The sequence below is a fragment of the Gekko japonicus genome, unplaced genomic scaffold (genome assembly GCF_001447785.1).
Source record: "Gekko japonicus isolate JY-2015 unplaced genomic scaffold, Gekko_japonicus_V1.1 scaffold1374, whole genome shotgun sequence".
In the NCBI taxonomy this organism is placed as follows: domain Eukaryota; kingdom Metazoa; phylum Chordata; class Lepidosauria; order Squamata; family Gekkonidae; genus Gekko; species Gekko japonicus.
In genome coordinates this window covers 434948-452162 of record NW_015164711.1, presented here as the reverse complement: position 1 = coordinate 452162, position 17215 = coordinate 434948, and the positions used below count along the sequence as shown (strand labels likewise).

Genomic DNA, 17215 nt, shown 5'->3' with positions numbered 1-17215 from the left:
TTTGAACTCATGGTGGACATTTTGTTCCTGCAGCCTTGAAGTTATTTAAGGCCAAAACATTGGCACAACTGTTCTAAGGGAACATTCCTAGAACCGCCTTCTTCATGCTTTGCATTGCAAGAAAGAGTCCAATCCAAATTTTTCAGAGCTGTTCTGCAAGTTCCTGTGTATCCAATGCCTAGATACGACTTGAGTCTGGTAATCTTAGGTTTGAAGCCAGGGTTTGTATTTTATCTATCTATATGTGGCTGAAAGGTCATTTCAACCCTCAAGGCTTGCTTCCCCTGATATTCCATGATGATTTCAAATCCAGTTGGATTAAGGCAGTCTACCTTTATATTCATAGAATTGGTTTCTTACCTCAGCTACTTCTATCCTATGGATTTGAACAAGCCAAAGGGCTAATTAAAAGAGTTGAGGATATCGAACGACAATCTGATATCACTAAGGCTTCAAAACTCAGGGTATTGCTAAATATCATAAGCACCATTGAGCCGGCTACATATCTGACTTCAGTGGAGGGAAAGAACTATAGAAGGGCATTCGCCCTAGCCAGATGTTCTGCCCTTCCATCTGCAGTTATTCAAGGAAGGTATAATAAAACCCACTACCCTGAAAGGCTATGTTCATGCTCTTCATGCGAGGTCGAATCAGTAGAACATATGCTTTTCAGTTGCCCATTCTACAGAGAGGCTCATCTTAAAATCATTACCCCATTAGTTGATAGGATACCTGGTCACATCAATACGAACAAAGCAAGACTTCACTGGCTTCTATCAGATAAGAATGCAGAGATTACACGTTCAGTCGCTGAGTTCTGTGCATTGATTCTTAGATTGCGGGAGTCGCATTTTAAAAGTTTTTAAATTGAGATTTTATTCTGTATATTATGGGTTTTTTCCCCTTTTTTCATACTATGTTTGTATTGTATGCTGGTCTTAAAACCGTAATAATAAAACTAACTAACATCCAGCCACTGTAACATGCAGCTCCTCCCCTGTACCAGGAGTGGTCTTTCCTGAGAAAGAGGCACCCCAAAACCACCTCTGAACCTCCAAAAGCAGTGCCCTCATGAAGCCAGGCCTAGCTTAAGTAGTGGCTTTTGCTGGGAGACTAAGAGAATATCACTTTGGTTTAAACATAGGCCAAGTGAAGAGCACAGGGCTAGCTGCACTGCCAAACATCCTCCATGCAAGACAACCCCTCCAGTTCGTCTATGCTCAGTCCATAAGGCAAAGAATGGACAAATCTCTGCTCTTGCCTAAGGCATCTCCTCCTGACCAAATGACCGGTCTTTTGTCTGTCAAATGTACAGGCAGACAGAGACAAAGAGCCACTGGTCTGTGTCTCTGTCATGAATGGAGTATGTTGGATGTTTCCTGCCCCAAATCCTGTCACACCTGAATGTCAGGAAATACCTTCTAGATAATCTTCTCATTCCTGTTTCTATGTGTTTGTCTAAAATATCTGCATTCATTACACCTATGCCAGACCCATCAAGGTAAATATTACCAGTTGAATGGTCACCCATTCAGGTTCATCCTGTCACACATTAAGAAACTTCACCTCCATTATCTGACACCAGGGAAATGCCAGATCACGCTATTGTTCCACAATGGGAATCCCATAAATCCATTGTGAGACTAGTCACCACACTTTAGCATACTTCCAGGAATCATATTGGGGTATAACTATAGGCCGTTCCACACAGGCATAGTGTGATTGAGCTGGGTGCGCACAAAGCCATCACCCCTGATCATAACTCAGGTCCTCCATGGTCTCCCTGGCTGGGTCCATGCATCTTCACTCTCCAACCTCCGGACCTCTGCGCCTGTTCAAGATAGGTATAGTATTACCCTGATCCCCCACCTTTCTGTCAGCTTTTATTTCTTCTTGTATGCTTGCAAAACTTGATTTGAGTGGAAATATCCAAATTATTATTTTTCCTTAAAAAGCCCATTTCATTCACAATTTGGACTGGTTATTAACTCAGCCAGGGACTATCTCCATAAACACATATAGTAGGTCCTCGCTTTTACCCCAACCTGTTGCTAGCTCTTGCCTTTGCTGCTAATTTCCCCAATTCAACCAAAGGCAAGGATTTATTTATTAAAGCTGTCATGGGTAACACCGCGGCCTCTAAAGCCCTGTTCAAAATGTCTGGGGCGACATCTGGCCGGCCATCCATCAACAGATAGAGCAACCTGAAGTTCAGACATCTGTGTATAAAGTATGTGCTTTCTCACTAAACTTCAGCCCCTTTCCAGATCATGCTTTTCCAAGAGGAAGAACTTCTGCCACATCTGTATAAAGTAGAAAAGTGGTATGTAAATACTCAAAATATTTCACTACAGGTATATCCAAGGCATTGCTTTTGAGAAGCTTTGCACATAGTTTAGCTACTTCTTAAACACTGCATGCACAGCTAAACAGGAAGCCGAGTACCCACAGACAGCAAAGACAATTTTGTCTGTTCTTCTATACTAGCCTTTTAATGCACAGAGGCAGGTTGAAGCTGCATAAGAAAACTTCATGTCCTTTTTTTTTGGGGGGGGGTACTTTGGTATTACACACTGCAGTTTTGGAAGTACAAAGCCACAACACAAATGAATATAAGAGAAATCTGATGCTCATATAGAAACACATGCTCAAGTTCAGCTGAAGAAAATATATCCTGTTTCCCCGAAAATAAAACCTACCCCCAAAATAAGCCCTAGCAGGATTTCTATGCATTTGTGGTATAAGCCCTAGTGTGTCTTCTTGAGAAAAAATAAATGTAAGACAGTGTCTTATTTTCGGGGAAACATGGTAGTTCCACCTTTTCTACAAATCTGCAAGAACTGTCCAAGGCTACCAGGTTAACCGGGATTAGGGTTGCCAAGTCCATCTTCCACCCCAAGCGGGGGACTTTGAGGGCGTTCCTGGAGGGGGCAGGGCATCCCCGACGTGATGACGTCACGTTGGGGACGTCCCCCCCCCGCCCGTGCACCAGATCTCCAGAAACGGCAGTTCCCTGCACTTAAAGGAGCCGCCGTTTCCCTTTTAAATGCAGGAGCCGGCGTTTCCCCTTTAAGAGCAGCTGCGTTTCCCTTTTAAGAGCACGAAGCTGGCATTTCCCTGCAAGCTTATGGAGATCAGGCTTGGGAGGAAACACGGGTTCTACACACTTAAAGGGAGAGCGATGGGTGGCTGTGGGGGTTGGGGATGGGGCTTCTGAACCCCCCCCAAAATGGGGGACCCCTGGCAAACCGGGGGGGTTGGCAACCCTAACCGGGATTCACAAGATACCCTCTGGATAACGTCTGGAGAACAGATTACATGCCGAGAGCAAAGGCCAGCCATCCCTAGTTCCAGGCACCATACTTTAGGCATTTCACAATATACGTACAAGTTATTTGCTGATTAAACAGCACGATTCTAAAATAAGCCAAATAGCTGGAAATTTCACTACTGGAACTAAAACTTTATTTCTATGTTCATTACATTTATCTTTGATTCCAGGTACATTATAACTACTTCAACATAGATAAATACTTACTTTGCTAGGTAGATTAAGGAATGTAAAACTAGAGGAAAATTCTGTTTGTTTGAATTTTGGCAAACAATAAATACATCACAAATCTTCCAAGGCAATCTTTGCTATAAAAAGATTTTATATCAATTTCATAATCATTCATCTGAGGAAAAAATACGTCATAATTTGTTAAATACAGGTTACAAATAAATGTTTAGAGTCAACAGTGGAAGATTCCCAATGGCCATTTTAAAATAAAGGTATTTAACTGTTCAGAATGGGGAGCTTAAAGGTATCAGTTCCTACAACTGTTCAAAGCAAAAACCAAGCATGCTGTTTGCTTCTGTATGGAAGAATTAGAATATTTAAGCTTCAAGCTCTGCAGTAAGTTGTATCCAACATGAAATTGATGGAGATGTCAACTGTCTAACACTAAAAACCTTAGTGGTAAGAGCCCAGAACTCATTAGCACCAGGTTGACTTGAAAGATAAGATTTTCTTTATTTAACAAATCTAAGCTGAAGAAATTCATAGCATCGAACTATGAAACAACTAAGAAACTAAACATTCAGTCAGGGAATTATGAGTACATAATAGTGCCTTTCTACAGATTTCAAGTACAAAAATATTAGTTATGCAGATTTACCAGTTTTTGGTACCATCTATCATACAGTCTGTTCCCCCCCAGTGCATTGGGTTGGATTCCATCTAAAACGTTTCCATTGTTTCCCTTACATAGCAGCCCAAAATGCTGTTCCTTAGGGACAGAGGACTCCAGGAGCAGCACAAAGAGGGAACTGGAGGACTGGTGCAGGAAGAGGAATCTGCCTCTGTGTGTGTGTGTGTGTGTGAGTACACACACACACACCATCCATGCATATTTTTTTTTAAAGGGCTCCAATCCATTGTATGGTGGTGAAAGCCTCTGCTGACTTTCATTCCATTTTCTGAAAAACTCAAATGCAGTCATCAGGGGCAGGACAGGCTGCTTTTGAGTGTGAAAGCCAGAATGTAGAGAGTTAGCCAAGCCATTGTTCTTAATTACTACATCTGTGTATAACCATATACAGTAATGGCAGAAACCTTATTAAGCAAACTGTGTGTCTTGGTATTTAAATATGATCCTTAGTAAGAATGTTAAAATATGGCTTTTCCAGCACTTTAAAAGTTATTATCTTTGTTATCTGAATTTTGTGATACTTTGGGTAAACCATACCCCATAGTATTGATAAAACCAATTGATGAAACCAAGTGCCCCCTCAGCAGCGACCAGAGATTTTATACCTCAAAGCTAGTCCAAGGCCATTATTGTGCTTCCTCTACAAAAGTGGGCAAGTCTTTCTTTTCTAGGAACTGTCCCAAAACATGGCTGCATACCTGAGAACTTAATACAGTTTGTCAGGTCACATCACTGACCATCTTGTTCTTTTAATAAGCAATTCAGAGCATACACAGAAAGTGAATCAAGTTCAGTCACAAAAAAGAAGAGTACCTTTCATTCCCTTTTTTTAAAACTGTTTTTAAAATAGTTAACCTCTGCATAGTGTTCCCCTATAGGAGATGCTACCAATGTAAAAGGAGTTTGGCTAGCATGTTTTATTAAAATTGTTTTAACAAAAAATAGTCAAGATGTCTATACAATATAATATCCAGTGACAAAACGGCAAAAATCAATGACCAAAATACAAAAAAGTTAAAAAGTGCACTATTCAGTCCAGTATTTGCTTTAGAGATGTCATAACGTGGAAAAATAAACCCCAAAGTGTTTAATATACCACTTCCATAATGGTGTTTTACATGGCAACAGGCTGTAGCAGAAGATGAGATCCCTTAGAAGTTTTGTGGCCCAATCGCATGCATATTTGCTTTAAGTAACTCCCACTGACCTGAATGGGACTTACGCCCAGATAAGCATGCTTAGGGCTGTGATCTTACTATTAACACACAGAGGCACACTTGGCAATCTCTGTGGCTGTAAAAAGTCCTTTCACATTTGGCATTCCATTTACATTTCTTGCCATCTAGCAAGGTCTCTTTATTTATAGAACTTCACCATTCCACTGAGAACAGAAACATAGTCGTCGACTGACACAGATATAACCAGAATGAATAGCGAGATCTGTACTTCTGTGGGATCCCAAGGGACCAATGAATCCCGATTAAATGTTCAAATAGAGCAGTTGTCACAATAAAACTTTTTAAGGCCATGTTTTATTTGCTGATCAATGGACAAAAAAGGCAATGAATTCCCCCACCCCAAGTATTTCCTTGAAAGTCTGTGCTCTTAAAAATCATGAAAAGTTGGAAAGACGTAATTATTGAAACTTTAAATACATTTTACACAATCTTATTTGTACAAAAATACAAGTTAAATATAAACATAAAGCAATGATACTTTTATGCAAATCTGTTTTGTGGTATCCATATACATACACAAATAAAGTCTCAGCTCTGTCACTTGTGAGCAGATCAATACCAGATTGAATTACTACTGGCAAAAGGCCTTAGAAGTGCACTGAACATGGTTTACACCACAAGTATTTTCCCAATTCCATCTTTTCTCAAGATTGGTAAGAAAAAAAATAGGGCAGTGATGTCCATAAACCAACAAATAATTTGGCTACAATGTGGCAAACACAAACACACAGATCTGTACAGGAAATCTTTAGCTATGTAGTACATAATTGTTACACACATACAAATGTGGAAAGAAACTTTAGTGAAGGGCCACTTCCAGTTCACTTGTCTTCAGCTTGGCATTTTCCCTCACTTTGTCAAATGAGTAAGATTTCATTACTACTCCATTCTTAAACACTGTGTGAAGAAGATCCTGCAAGACAATTTTTTCCAGTTTCAGTAAAACAATATTACACTTCTCAAACTGTTGATGCTAGATGGACATACTACTCTGGGCACAGACACAGATCAATAAATGGCCAGGCTGTAAGATGCAATGTGGCAAGACCTATTTAAATGTTCACCTTTCTTGTGAGCATATCTGAAGTGAGCTGTGACTCACAGCAGCTCATATTGTTACATTAATCATGTCAGAAGTAACCACATCTTAGACAGGTTCTTCCTCTTGAAGATTTTGAGACAGGGGCCGCAGGCAGACAAATTGAGAGGATATAAACTGCTGGTTGCTTCTCTCTATCTACTGGCTTTCCTTTGTCTTGTTACTTCTTTGGCACCTGGTTCTCCCTACTCCTTCCCCTTTCAATTGTCAGAGCTCAGCTTAGTTTTGATGTAATGCAAGATCAGGTTCTTAGGCATATACCTAACAGACCCCATTGCAAGTGGGCAACTGAAGCCAGAGCTTTAACACTAATACCCACATTTAACCCTGCATCAAGATGAAACACTGTGTCCATTCACACATACAAACTCATCATGTGTCCTATCACTTGAGAATTCTTCACTGAAACTCTGATGTTTCCATTGAAAAATACTGTGTCTGAAGCTATGTTGGGAGATGGAGCAAAACACCATTGTGTATGTGAAAGTAACAAAGAGCTCAGATAAGTGTATAGCAGTGCCTGTAGGAAGGCACTGGCGGGATCTGGTCCATGGGGTCGCGAAGAGTCGGACTCGACTGTGCGACTGAACAACAAGAAGTGCCTGTAGAGATGAATGTGGCAGTATTGCAAGCAACTGTACAGCATGCTACAAAAATGACAGATGCTGTTACCTGTTTTTAAACCAAGGGATCAAATCAGACATACCTGGCCATATTCAAGATCTTCCTTGCCTTCTTCTAGGGTAACAAACTCTCCATTTGGCGTCCTGTGTAAAGACAACCTGCCTTTCTTTGATCTTTTGTTGGGATCAGCTACAGGATCTTTAAAGACATTTACCTAAACACAAAGTGAAAGATGCTGTGAGCAAAGTTAATCCTCCCTCCAAAGCAGCTCTCAGACACAACGAACAGTGAAATCAATGGACTAATCCCTTCCCCCATGTAAAAGCTACATTTCAAGAACATACCCCAAGACCGTTGGTTACCACGTAACTGCATTTGAAGGAGCAATTCAGTAGATCTCTAGTTATTTTCTGCAGTAAAGCTCCACCAGACCCAAAGGTTATGTTCTCAATACTCCATCTCTTCTGCTTCATTCCCTCCACAATCTGGTAAGAAAGTCGCAGAAAGTATTTTAAGAACTGGGCAAATCAGGCATGATATTTTTCCATATCATACATTTAGAATGGTGTTCTTTTACAGACCATAGATATAACAGGAATGGAGTTCATTTAACAGCCACTGATACTAAGCATGCTGATTGGATTTTCATTTTAAAATGTCATCTGAATTAGAGAAATTCATCACCAAAGAACTGTACCATTGGTATATTTTTACGGGGTCCAGGAGTGTCATTTTGTATCATTCTGAGCAAAGCCCATAGAGAAAATTAACTTCTGTCCAAGTAGCTTTCTTTTGGAGAAAGAGTGGGTAAGGCATCTTATTAACATGACAGCACCCTCTGGGGATGCATACAACATAGCCCTTTTTATTCTCAAAGAACACAAACTCTGCCACCTCTTCAGTTAGAGTTTGTCCACATGTTATTTCAGTTCAAGGTCAGACAGTGCTTTGTACAGGTCAAGTAGTATCTTGCCAGTTACCAGCAGCATTCAAGCATTACAAGAGGTCAACAAATTAGCCGCTCAACAGGTCTATAGTAGTTTATTTTTATCATACATTACCAACCCAGGTTCATACTAATCAATTGGCTCTGCAACTTTTCTTCTTCCAACCTTCCTTAGATTTTCATTCACATGGAGAATCTATGATGTTTCTCCAACTCTGTTTCCCTTCCTAAACAGGAAAAATTTTGCCAACTGCATACATAATTTGCTGGCAAAACATTACATATCTCCAGGTAAGTATGTACTCAGGGATAGTTAGGCCTGGCTCACAAATAAGAAAATATTACTTTAAAATTAATAAACTATGTAAACACAAATGTGATCATTTTTCATACACGTAAAGCAAAGCTTAAGAAAAGAGAACTGCTTAGAAAAAAACTGATTACTATGTAACCTAATACCAAAATTCTATTGAGTGATACCAGTCAGTGCCTGGAGATCTGTTTCTTGCTATCATAAGATGTGTGACTTCTCTACCTGCCATCTGCAGCACTCACAGTGCCCTACAAAAACTTCGATCCAAAGGATCTATCAGAGCAGCCTAAAGAGTGCTAGGGATAGGGGGGAGTGCACAATCACCTATCTGAGTACACTTCACACAGCATGACCTCTAGCTCCAGAAAGCTTTTGATAAAGTTCCTCATCGAAGGCTCCAAAGTAAGTTCAATAGTCACGGGATAAAAGGACAAGTCCTCTTGTGGATCAAAAACTGGCTAATTAATAGGAAACAGAGAGTGCGTATAAGTGGGAAATTTTCTCAGTGGAGGGTGGTAAGCAGTGGGGTACCACAGGGATCAGTACTCGGTCCGATGCTTTTTAACTTGTTTATTAATGTTTTGGAGTTGGGAGTAAGCAGTGAAGTGGCTAAATTTGCAGATGACACAAAGTTGTTCAGGGTGGTGAGAACCAGGGAGGATTGTGAAGCACTCCAAAGGGATCTTTCGAGGATGGGAGAGTGGGCGTCAACATGGCAAATGGGGTTCAATTCAATTCAATTTATTACAGGTCTATATGACCAAAGTCTTAACCAAAGCAAGTGGGGTTCAATGTGGCCAAGTGCAAGGTGATGTACATTGGAGCCAGAAATCCTAAATATCAATAAACATTGATGGGGTCCGAACTGGCAGAGACTGACCAGGAGAGAGATCTTGGAGTCGTAGTAGATAACTCAATGAAAATGTTGAGACAGTGTGCAACTGCAATAAAAAAGGCCAACACTATGCTGGGGATTATTAGAAAGGGAATTGAAAACAAATCAGCCAGTATCATAATGCCCCTGTATAAATCAATGGTGCGACCTCATTTGGAGTACTGTGTACAGTTCTGGTCACCACACCTCAAAAAGGATATTATAGCATTGGAAAAAGTGCAGAAAAGGGCAACTCGAATGATAAAAGGGTTGGAACACTTTCCCTATGAAGAAAGGTTAAAGTGCTTGGGGCTCTTTAGCTTGGAGAAACGGCGACTGAGGGGTGACATGAAAAAGGTTTACAAGATTATGAATGGGATAGAGCAAGTAGAGAAAGAAGTACTTTTCTCCCTTTCTCACAGTACAAGAACACGTGGGCACTCAATGAAATTACTGAGCAGAACACATGGAATGGACGGCTTCAAGAGGGAATTGGATAAACACATGGAACAGAGGTCCATCAGTGGCTATCAGCCACAAGGTATAGATAAGTACTCGGTCTGGGGCAAGTGATGCTCTGTATTCTTGGTACTTGGGGGGGGGGGCAACAGTGGGATAAGTTATCAAAGGCAGATATCCTTCCCATTAATGACAGCTGTATTTTTTCCATTTTAAAAGGTCTTTTTTAATTCCTTCTTGTAATTTATGGTAATTATCTTCCAGGATTGTACTAGTTTTGTTGGATAATGTTATTCCTAGATATTTAATTTTTTTCACCACCTGTATGTTGGTTATTATTTGTAAATTTTGTATAACTTTTACCTCACAATTTTTTGTTATGCATTTAGTTTTTTTCAGGTTCAGCTTTAATCCTGCATTACCCCCAAATTCCTGTATATTACTCAGTACCCGCTGGGATGAAGTTATTGGGTCTTCCATTATAAATACTAGATCATCCGTGAATGCTAGGAGTTTAAATTCTTCCCCTCTTGTTCTGAGTCCTATTACTTCTTTATCTTTTCTTATCACACTATTTAATGTTTCTAGCGCGAATATAAATAATAGAGGTGAAAGTGGACAGCCCTGTCGCATTCCTTTTTGTATCTCAATTGGTGCGGAGGCATCTCCATTTATTATTATATTAGCATATTGTCTGTTGTATATTGCCCTTATCATTGTTATGAATGATCTTCCACCTCCCCAGCAACTTCGTTTTTGCAGAACAAACTCAGAGGATAAGTTATCAAAGGCTTTTGCATCCATGAACATCAAAGCCAACTGTTTCCCTGGGTGTTGTTCATAATTATCACATCCATAATCGTCCTCATATTACTTTTAATTTGCCTTTTTGGTAGGAAGCCTGCTTGATCGTGGTGTATCACGTGTCCCAGAATTTTTTAAAATCTTGTTGCCAAGATATTGGCAAATATTTTATAGTCAACATTCAAGAGTGATATTGGCCGATAGTTTTTAATCTCTGTGGGATCTGTATCTGTTTTGTGTATTAATGTTATTGCCGCTTGATACCATGAGTTCGGTAATTTACCTACTGTGCCTATTTTATGTATTAACTCCTTAAATGGTTGACTTATCTGTTCTTCAAAAATCTGATATAGCTCTGCCGGGATTCCATCTGGTCCCGGGGCTTTTTTCTTTTTGTTTTTTTATTGCTTCCACTACCTCACACATTGAGATATTTTCATTTAGTAGTTTTCTGTGTTTCTCCTCAAATTCTCCATCTTTGTTAACTTGTAAATATTCCTTTATTTTTTCCTTGTCCTGTTCTTCTTGCTTATATAAATTGGAGTAGAACTGTTCTACAATTCTTTTTAGATCTTGCATATCCTGTTTGGGACACCCCTTTTTGTCCTTTAAAGTTAGGATTGTGCGTTTCTCTCTTTCCTTTCTCAGTCTATAAGTTAGCCATCTTGTTGGTTTATTCGCATTGTCAAAGAGATATTGTTTTGCATATTGTTTTCTCGCTATCTCCTGTATTAGCAGTAAATTCATTTCATGTTGCAAAAGTTTTAATTTGTTTTTTCCTTCTACACTATTCCTCCCTTTTAGTTCATCTTCTTGCTTTTTGACTTTTTGTAGAGTTTTCTTATAGACTTCCTTCCCTTTCTTTTTCCTCCATGCCTCCTGGTTTATGCACCACCCTCTTATATAGGCTTTAAAGGTTTCCCATACTGTTTCTATGGATGATTCTGGTTGTATGTTTCTTTTGAAAAATTCTTGGATTTCTATTTTAGTGGTTTTTATAAATTCTTTGTCCTTTAGAAGCCCTATATTCATTCTCCATCTATATTTTTTCCACCTCTCCTTAAGGGAGATTAGAATGGGGTTGTGGTCTGCAAATGTTTTTGGTGCAATTTCCACCTCCACCAACTCTTGGACCCAATCTAATGTTGCCCATACCATGTCTATCCTAGACCATGAGTCATGCCTGGCAGAATAATATGTAAAGTCTTTGGTTCCAATATTTCTAACTCTCCATAAGTCCAGCAAATTATACTCTTCTGCCATATCTACAAATGTTTTTGGTAGTTCTTGGCCTTTCCCTTTCTTTCTCCCTGTTTTCCTATCCATCTTGTCGTCATATACTGCATTGTAGCCCCCCAAAATACATATATTTTGTATATTAAATTTGCTTATCAAGTCGTATATTTTTTGTAGACGGTTTCCTGCCTTTGATTAGGAGCATAAATGTTGATTATCATACTTTCTTTCCCTTGTCACTTTATTTTACCTGCTACAATTCTACCTTCATCATCTGCATATACTAACTCTGGAGAGAGTGCTTCTTTTACATATATTACCAACTCCATTTTTTTTCTTTACATCTGAGGCTATAAATTCCTGGCCTAGTTTTTTATTCACTAGGTACCCCTTATTGCTTTTTTTAAATGTGTTTCTTGTAAGCATGTAACTTCAGGTTTTATTTTGTGAATTTGATGGAGTGTCCTTCTTCTTTTTTGGGGACTATTCAGTCCGTTAATGTTTATTGATACAATTTTAAAATTCCTATTCCCTGACATTTTCAGGATCTTAGGTTTTTGTAGTTACGATATGTCTTTTTATATTGGAATCTAGTTTGTACTTGGGATGGGGTTATCTTAACTCCCTTCTTCTCCTTTTTCCCCGCTTTTCTTCTCCTGCCCCTCCCCATCACTTCTCCTTCTACTCTAGCCCTTGCACCTTCTTCTTCTTCCTCCTCTTCTTCTTCTTCTTCCTCTTCTTCTTCTTCATCTTGCTCCTTTCTCCATCCTAAGTCCTCCCCATATTGTTCCAAAAAGTTATTTTAAATATGGAGTCTATTCGTTGGCGTCTACTTGCATATGTGAATAAGACCCCTTCTGGCAGTAACCATCTATAGCTGATTGCGTTTTTTCTCAGTAGGCTTGTCAGGGTACTGTACTCTCTCCTCCTCTCCCTAACCCGCCAAGGCGTTTCCTTTAAGAAATTTACTTCCACCTCCTTTATCTTTATTTTCTTCTCATTTGCAATTTTAAGTATTTTATCTTTTATTTCCCTTTTGTAGAATTTTATGTGTCTCTCTCTTTTTTTTTTTATTTCGTCTTGCATACGCCGAGTTTCTACGATATATCGCCTCTATTTCTTTCTCTATCTCTGCATGAAGAGATAAGGAATTTAAACAAATCTTAATGGGGGGGGAAGTCTTACCTCTTGCAATGTGTTGATATCTACTCCATCTCCTTGAATAATTCTGAGGTATGGAGGCAATACTTTATAACCTTTTTCATTCTCTGTAACAGGGAATTTCTTCCCTAGAATTTCCAAAACCTGCAGAAAGCAAAGCAAATTTGTTCATCACTATATTGAAAACAGAGTGGCACTTACCTGTAGCTGTTGTTCATCAACGTATTCTGTGCAGGCACACACTGGGACTGTGTTTGCAGAGGCCAGCCATGGAACATTTGTTCCTAGTTTAAATCTTTCTTTCTTTCTCCTCTCCCCCCTCCCTCCCTCTCTCCCTCCATTTGTGTGTGCATGCCTGGAAGTCATGGCAACCTCTGGCGACTCCTACTGGGGCATGGAGGACATTCAGAGAAGTGGCTTGATAGCCTGCCTCTGGACGTCCGGCCCTGGTATTCTCCGGAGGTCTCCCACCCAAATACTTGCCAGGGTCAGCCCTGCTTAGCTTCCAAGATCTGATGAGATTGGGCTTGCCTGGGCTATCCAGGTCAAGGCCCTAGTATAAAACTCCTAAAAGGGGAGCCCTGCCCTAATCTGGAGCCGGTGTACACAGGCTCCACATGCTTTCCCGACACGTGTTCCGGCAGCAGGCATCCCCTTCCCTCAGTTCCTGCAAGGCCACTGCGATCTCCTAAATGTAGGGGGAAACTCATGCAAGAGCTCACAGCAGGGCAGGAGGGAAGAAATGTGTGTCTGCACAGAAGACGCTGATGAACAACAGTTACAAGTAAGTGCAACCCTGTTTTCATCTTCCATCTTCAGTGCAGCCCCACATCAGGACCATTCTCAAGCTACCTACCAGAGAAAGAGGGGCCATGCTCTCACTGGAACAAAGCCTGAAGGACCGCCTTCACCACACTGGCATTTCTCCTAGCTTGCAGGTCCAGTGCGTAGTGCTTTACAAACATAATCCCCACCGACCAGGTAGCAGCTTTGCAGATGTCCACTAGGGAGACCCTTCTGTGGAAAGCAGCTAAGGAACCTTGCACTTGAGAGGTGACACTCATCGGAAAGGACTTTCCCACTGCCATTTAATAGGAGTGAATGGCAGCAACCACCCACTGGAACAGAGATTACGAGGAGGCAGCCCTCTCCTTTTTAGGGCCCCAATAAGCACAAAAAGCTTTACGGAAGGATTTGGTCCTTTCAATATAATAGGGCCCTCCTAACATCTTATGCAGAGCTTTTTCAGCCTCCAATCCAGTGGAAGGGAAAATAACTGGCAAGACGATCTCCTGTGCCAGGTGAAATTTGGAGACCACCTTGGGGAGGAAGTGCAAGCTGGGGTGAAGCACTAACCCTCTCATTAAAAACCTTCAGTAAGGGAGCATCTACCCTGAGGGCCACCAACTCATTCACCCTTCTGGCAGAAGTCACCACCACCAAAAAGGCCACCTTCCTTGAAAGCAACACTAGAGGACATGTGGACAAAGGTTCAAAAGGTGGTTTTATCAACTGGTCAACACCAGTGGCAAAGACCACTGGGGAATGATGTGAGGAGTAGGAGGAAAAACATTTGACAATTCCTTGGGGAAATGCTGAGCTAACTGTGTGAGAAAAGAGAACTACCATCTACTTCTTCATGAAATGCCAAAATGGCTGTGAGGTGGGTCTTTACCAAAAATACTACCAACCCTTCTTGAGCTAAGGAAAGTAAGTACTCTGAGACACAGGGCAGTGGGCAAACCAAGGGGAGTAATCCCTTCTATGATGCTCAGGACTCAAAACAGACTCATTTTCTACCATAACAATGCCTCATAGAGGACTTTCTGGCTTGCAAAAGGATATCCTGTACTCCAGGACAAAAGGATGTCCTTAGGGCCGGATTCTCCATGCTGCAAGATACAGTCTTGCAATATCGTGATACAGAAGCCGACCGTTTGTCAGTAGATCCAGAGCAGGTGGGAACATTATGAATCCTGAATCTGCAATGCAGTACAGCTCTGCAAACCAGATTTGACGTGGCCAAAAAGGGGCTACAAGAATGCAGTCTGAACCCTCAGCCACAAGTTTCCCTATCACCCTGCTCAGAAGAGGACTGTGTGGTGGGGGGGGGAGGGGAGAGAATGCATAGAATAGGGTCCCCGACCACGGGATCTGAAATGCATCCCCTAGTGAGGCAAGGTCACTGCCCACTAGGGAGCAAAAATCCACAGCTTTCCTCACCTCAGCCATGGTGAACAGATCCACTTGAGGATACTCCCATGTGTTGAACACCATGTCGAGATACTTGGACTGGATAGACCACTTGTAATTGGTCTGATACACCCTGCTCAGATTGTCTGCCTCCACATTCAGACTTCCTGCTATGTGAATAGCTCTGGGAAATAGATGGATTGCCACCTCCCAAGCCACTATGGCCTCCAGAGGGAGCCTTCCAGGAGCCCACACCACACATTGTGGAGGCATTATCCATTTGAATCAAAATCCCCCTGCCCCCGAGAATATCTGCCAATGTGATAAGGTCAAGTCTAATGGCACAAAGCTCTAGAATGTTGATATGAGGCCTCTGCTAAGGGAAGATCCCAAAAACCCTTCACAGTGGGCGTCCCAACCTACCAGGGAAGCATCCATGGTAAGGATAACCTCAGGAACCCAGAAACCAAACTGAACATCCATGAAAAGGTTAGCCCCCTTCAACCACTAATAGAGGGATTTTAGATCCACCCTGGGGACAGAGAAGTAACAGCCAGGACCCTGTTCAGTGGGGTCATATTTCTTTACAAACTAGATATGTAACCCATGCATGTGACACCTAGCTAGTGGAATAACAGCAGTGGTGGATGCTATCAGGCCTAATAGTCTCTGTATGGTTTTAACAGACTGCAATCTTTTTCTCAGGAAAGCTAAAGAAAGGTTAAAGCGCTTGGGACTCTTTCTCAAGAAAGCTGAAGGAAGGTTAAAGCGCTTGGGACTCTTTAGCATGGATTTCAGGGCTCTTGCCCTGTCTACAGGTAAGAAAGCCTTTGCTCTAGTAGAAAGCCTTTGCCCCTACAAATTGCTCTAGTATTTTTATTTATTTATTTATTATGAGATTTATAGCCCGCCCGCCCGGCGAGCGGGCTCAGGGCGGTTCACAAACTGGGCACGTATGCCAATGGTTAAAACAGTTAAAAACAAGATAAAACAATCAATTTATAGTCATTTATACCAATAAATACAAGGTGCTCTAGCTGTCTCAAAAAAGGTCTTCAGTAACAAGATGGCATCCTGATGGTGATGGTCCCAGGTCGGTGCTATCAGTTCCAGGCAGCACTATCGTTCATTGTCACGGGGCCATCTCACTCCCCGATGTTACCCAGCCTAGTTGGTGGTGGTGGTGCAGTGGTGGCGGCTCCTACACGAAAGCCTGGTGGAAGAGCTCCATCTTACAGGTCCTGCAGAACTGTGCAAGGTCCTGCAGGGCCCGGATCTCCTCCGGGAGCTCGTTCCACCAAGTAGGAGCTGCCACCAAAAAGGCCCTGGCCCTAGAAAGCCTTTGCTCCTACAAATTGTACCAGTCAGGAAGGCTCCAAACGGGATTTCTCCCAATTCACCACCAGGCCTAGCCAGGCACAAGTGGAGAGGATTAACTGAACATGATTCTTTAAAAGGTCCCTATTGGGAGCTACGATGAGCCAATCATAAAAATAAGGGAAGATATTACAACCCCCTGTGCAAAAGTGTGCAACCACTACTGCCATACATTTGGTGAAGACCCTTGGGGCAGTAGCAAGGTCAAAAAGGAGATCAGTATATTGAAACACCTCCTAACCTTGCCTGAAGCGAAGGAATTGTCTGTGTGACAGATCCATGTCCATAGGAAGGTACCGTATTTTTCGTTCCATAAGACGCACTTTTCCCGCCCCCAAAAGTGGGGGGGAAAGTATGTGCGTCGGGTGAGTATGTGCCAGTGGCTCCTGTGGGCTTGGGAGGGGGGGGAGGCTGAACAGGGCTTGGATCTCTTAGAGATCCAAGCCCTGTTCAGTCTCCTCCCCCCCTCCCAAGCCCAGGGGAGCCCACGGGAAGGCTGAAGAGATCTGAGAGATCCAAGCCCTGTTCAGCCTTTCCCCCCCCAAGCCCAGGGGAGCCCATGGGAAGGCTGAAGGGGGCTTGCATCTGAGAGATCCAAGACCCGTTCAGCCTCCCCCCCAAGCCCAGGGAGCCCATGGGAAGGCTGAACGGGGCTTGCATCTGAGAGATCCAAGACCCGTTCAGCCTCCTCCCCCCCC

The 17215-nt window shown here is 41.9% G+C and overlaps 1 protein-coding gene across 1 annotated transcript in view; it reads right to left on the bottom strand.

The window, feature by feature from the left end:
- Positions 1-3683: 3683 nt before the first annotated feature.
- NAMPT (nicotinamide phosphoribosyltransferase) overlaps positions 3684-17215 on the bottom strand; it is a 45539-nt gene continuing 32007 nt past the window's right edge. The window contains exons 8-11 of the mRNA XM_015409550.1: positions 12972-13091; positions 7499-7639; positions 7237-7368; positions 3684-6344 (exon numbers count right to left, since the gene is read on the bottom strand). Coding sequence (XP_015265036.1) covers positions 6231-6344; positions 7237-7368; positions 7499-7639; positions 12972-13091 — 507 coding nt within the window. The 3' untranslated portion in view covers positions 3684-6230. The remainder of the gene's footprint in view (positions 6345-7236; positions 7369-7498; positions 7640-12971; positions 13092-17215) is intronic.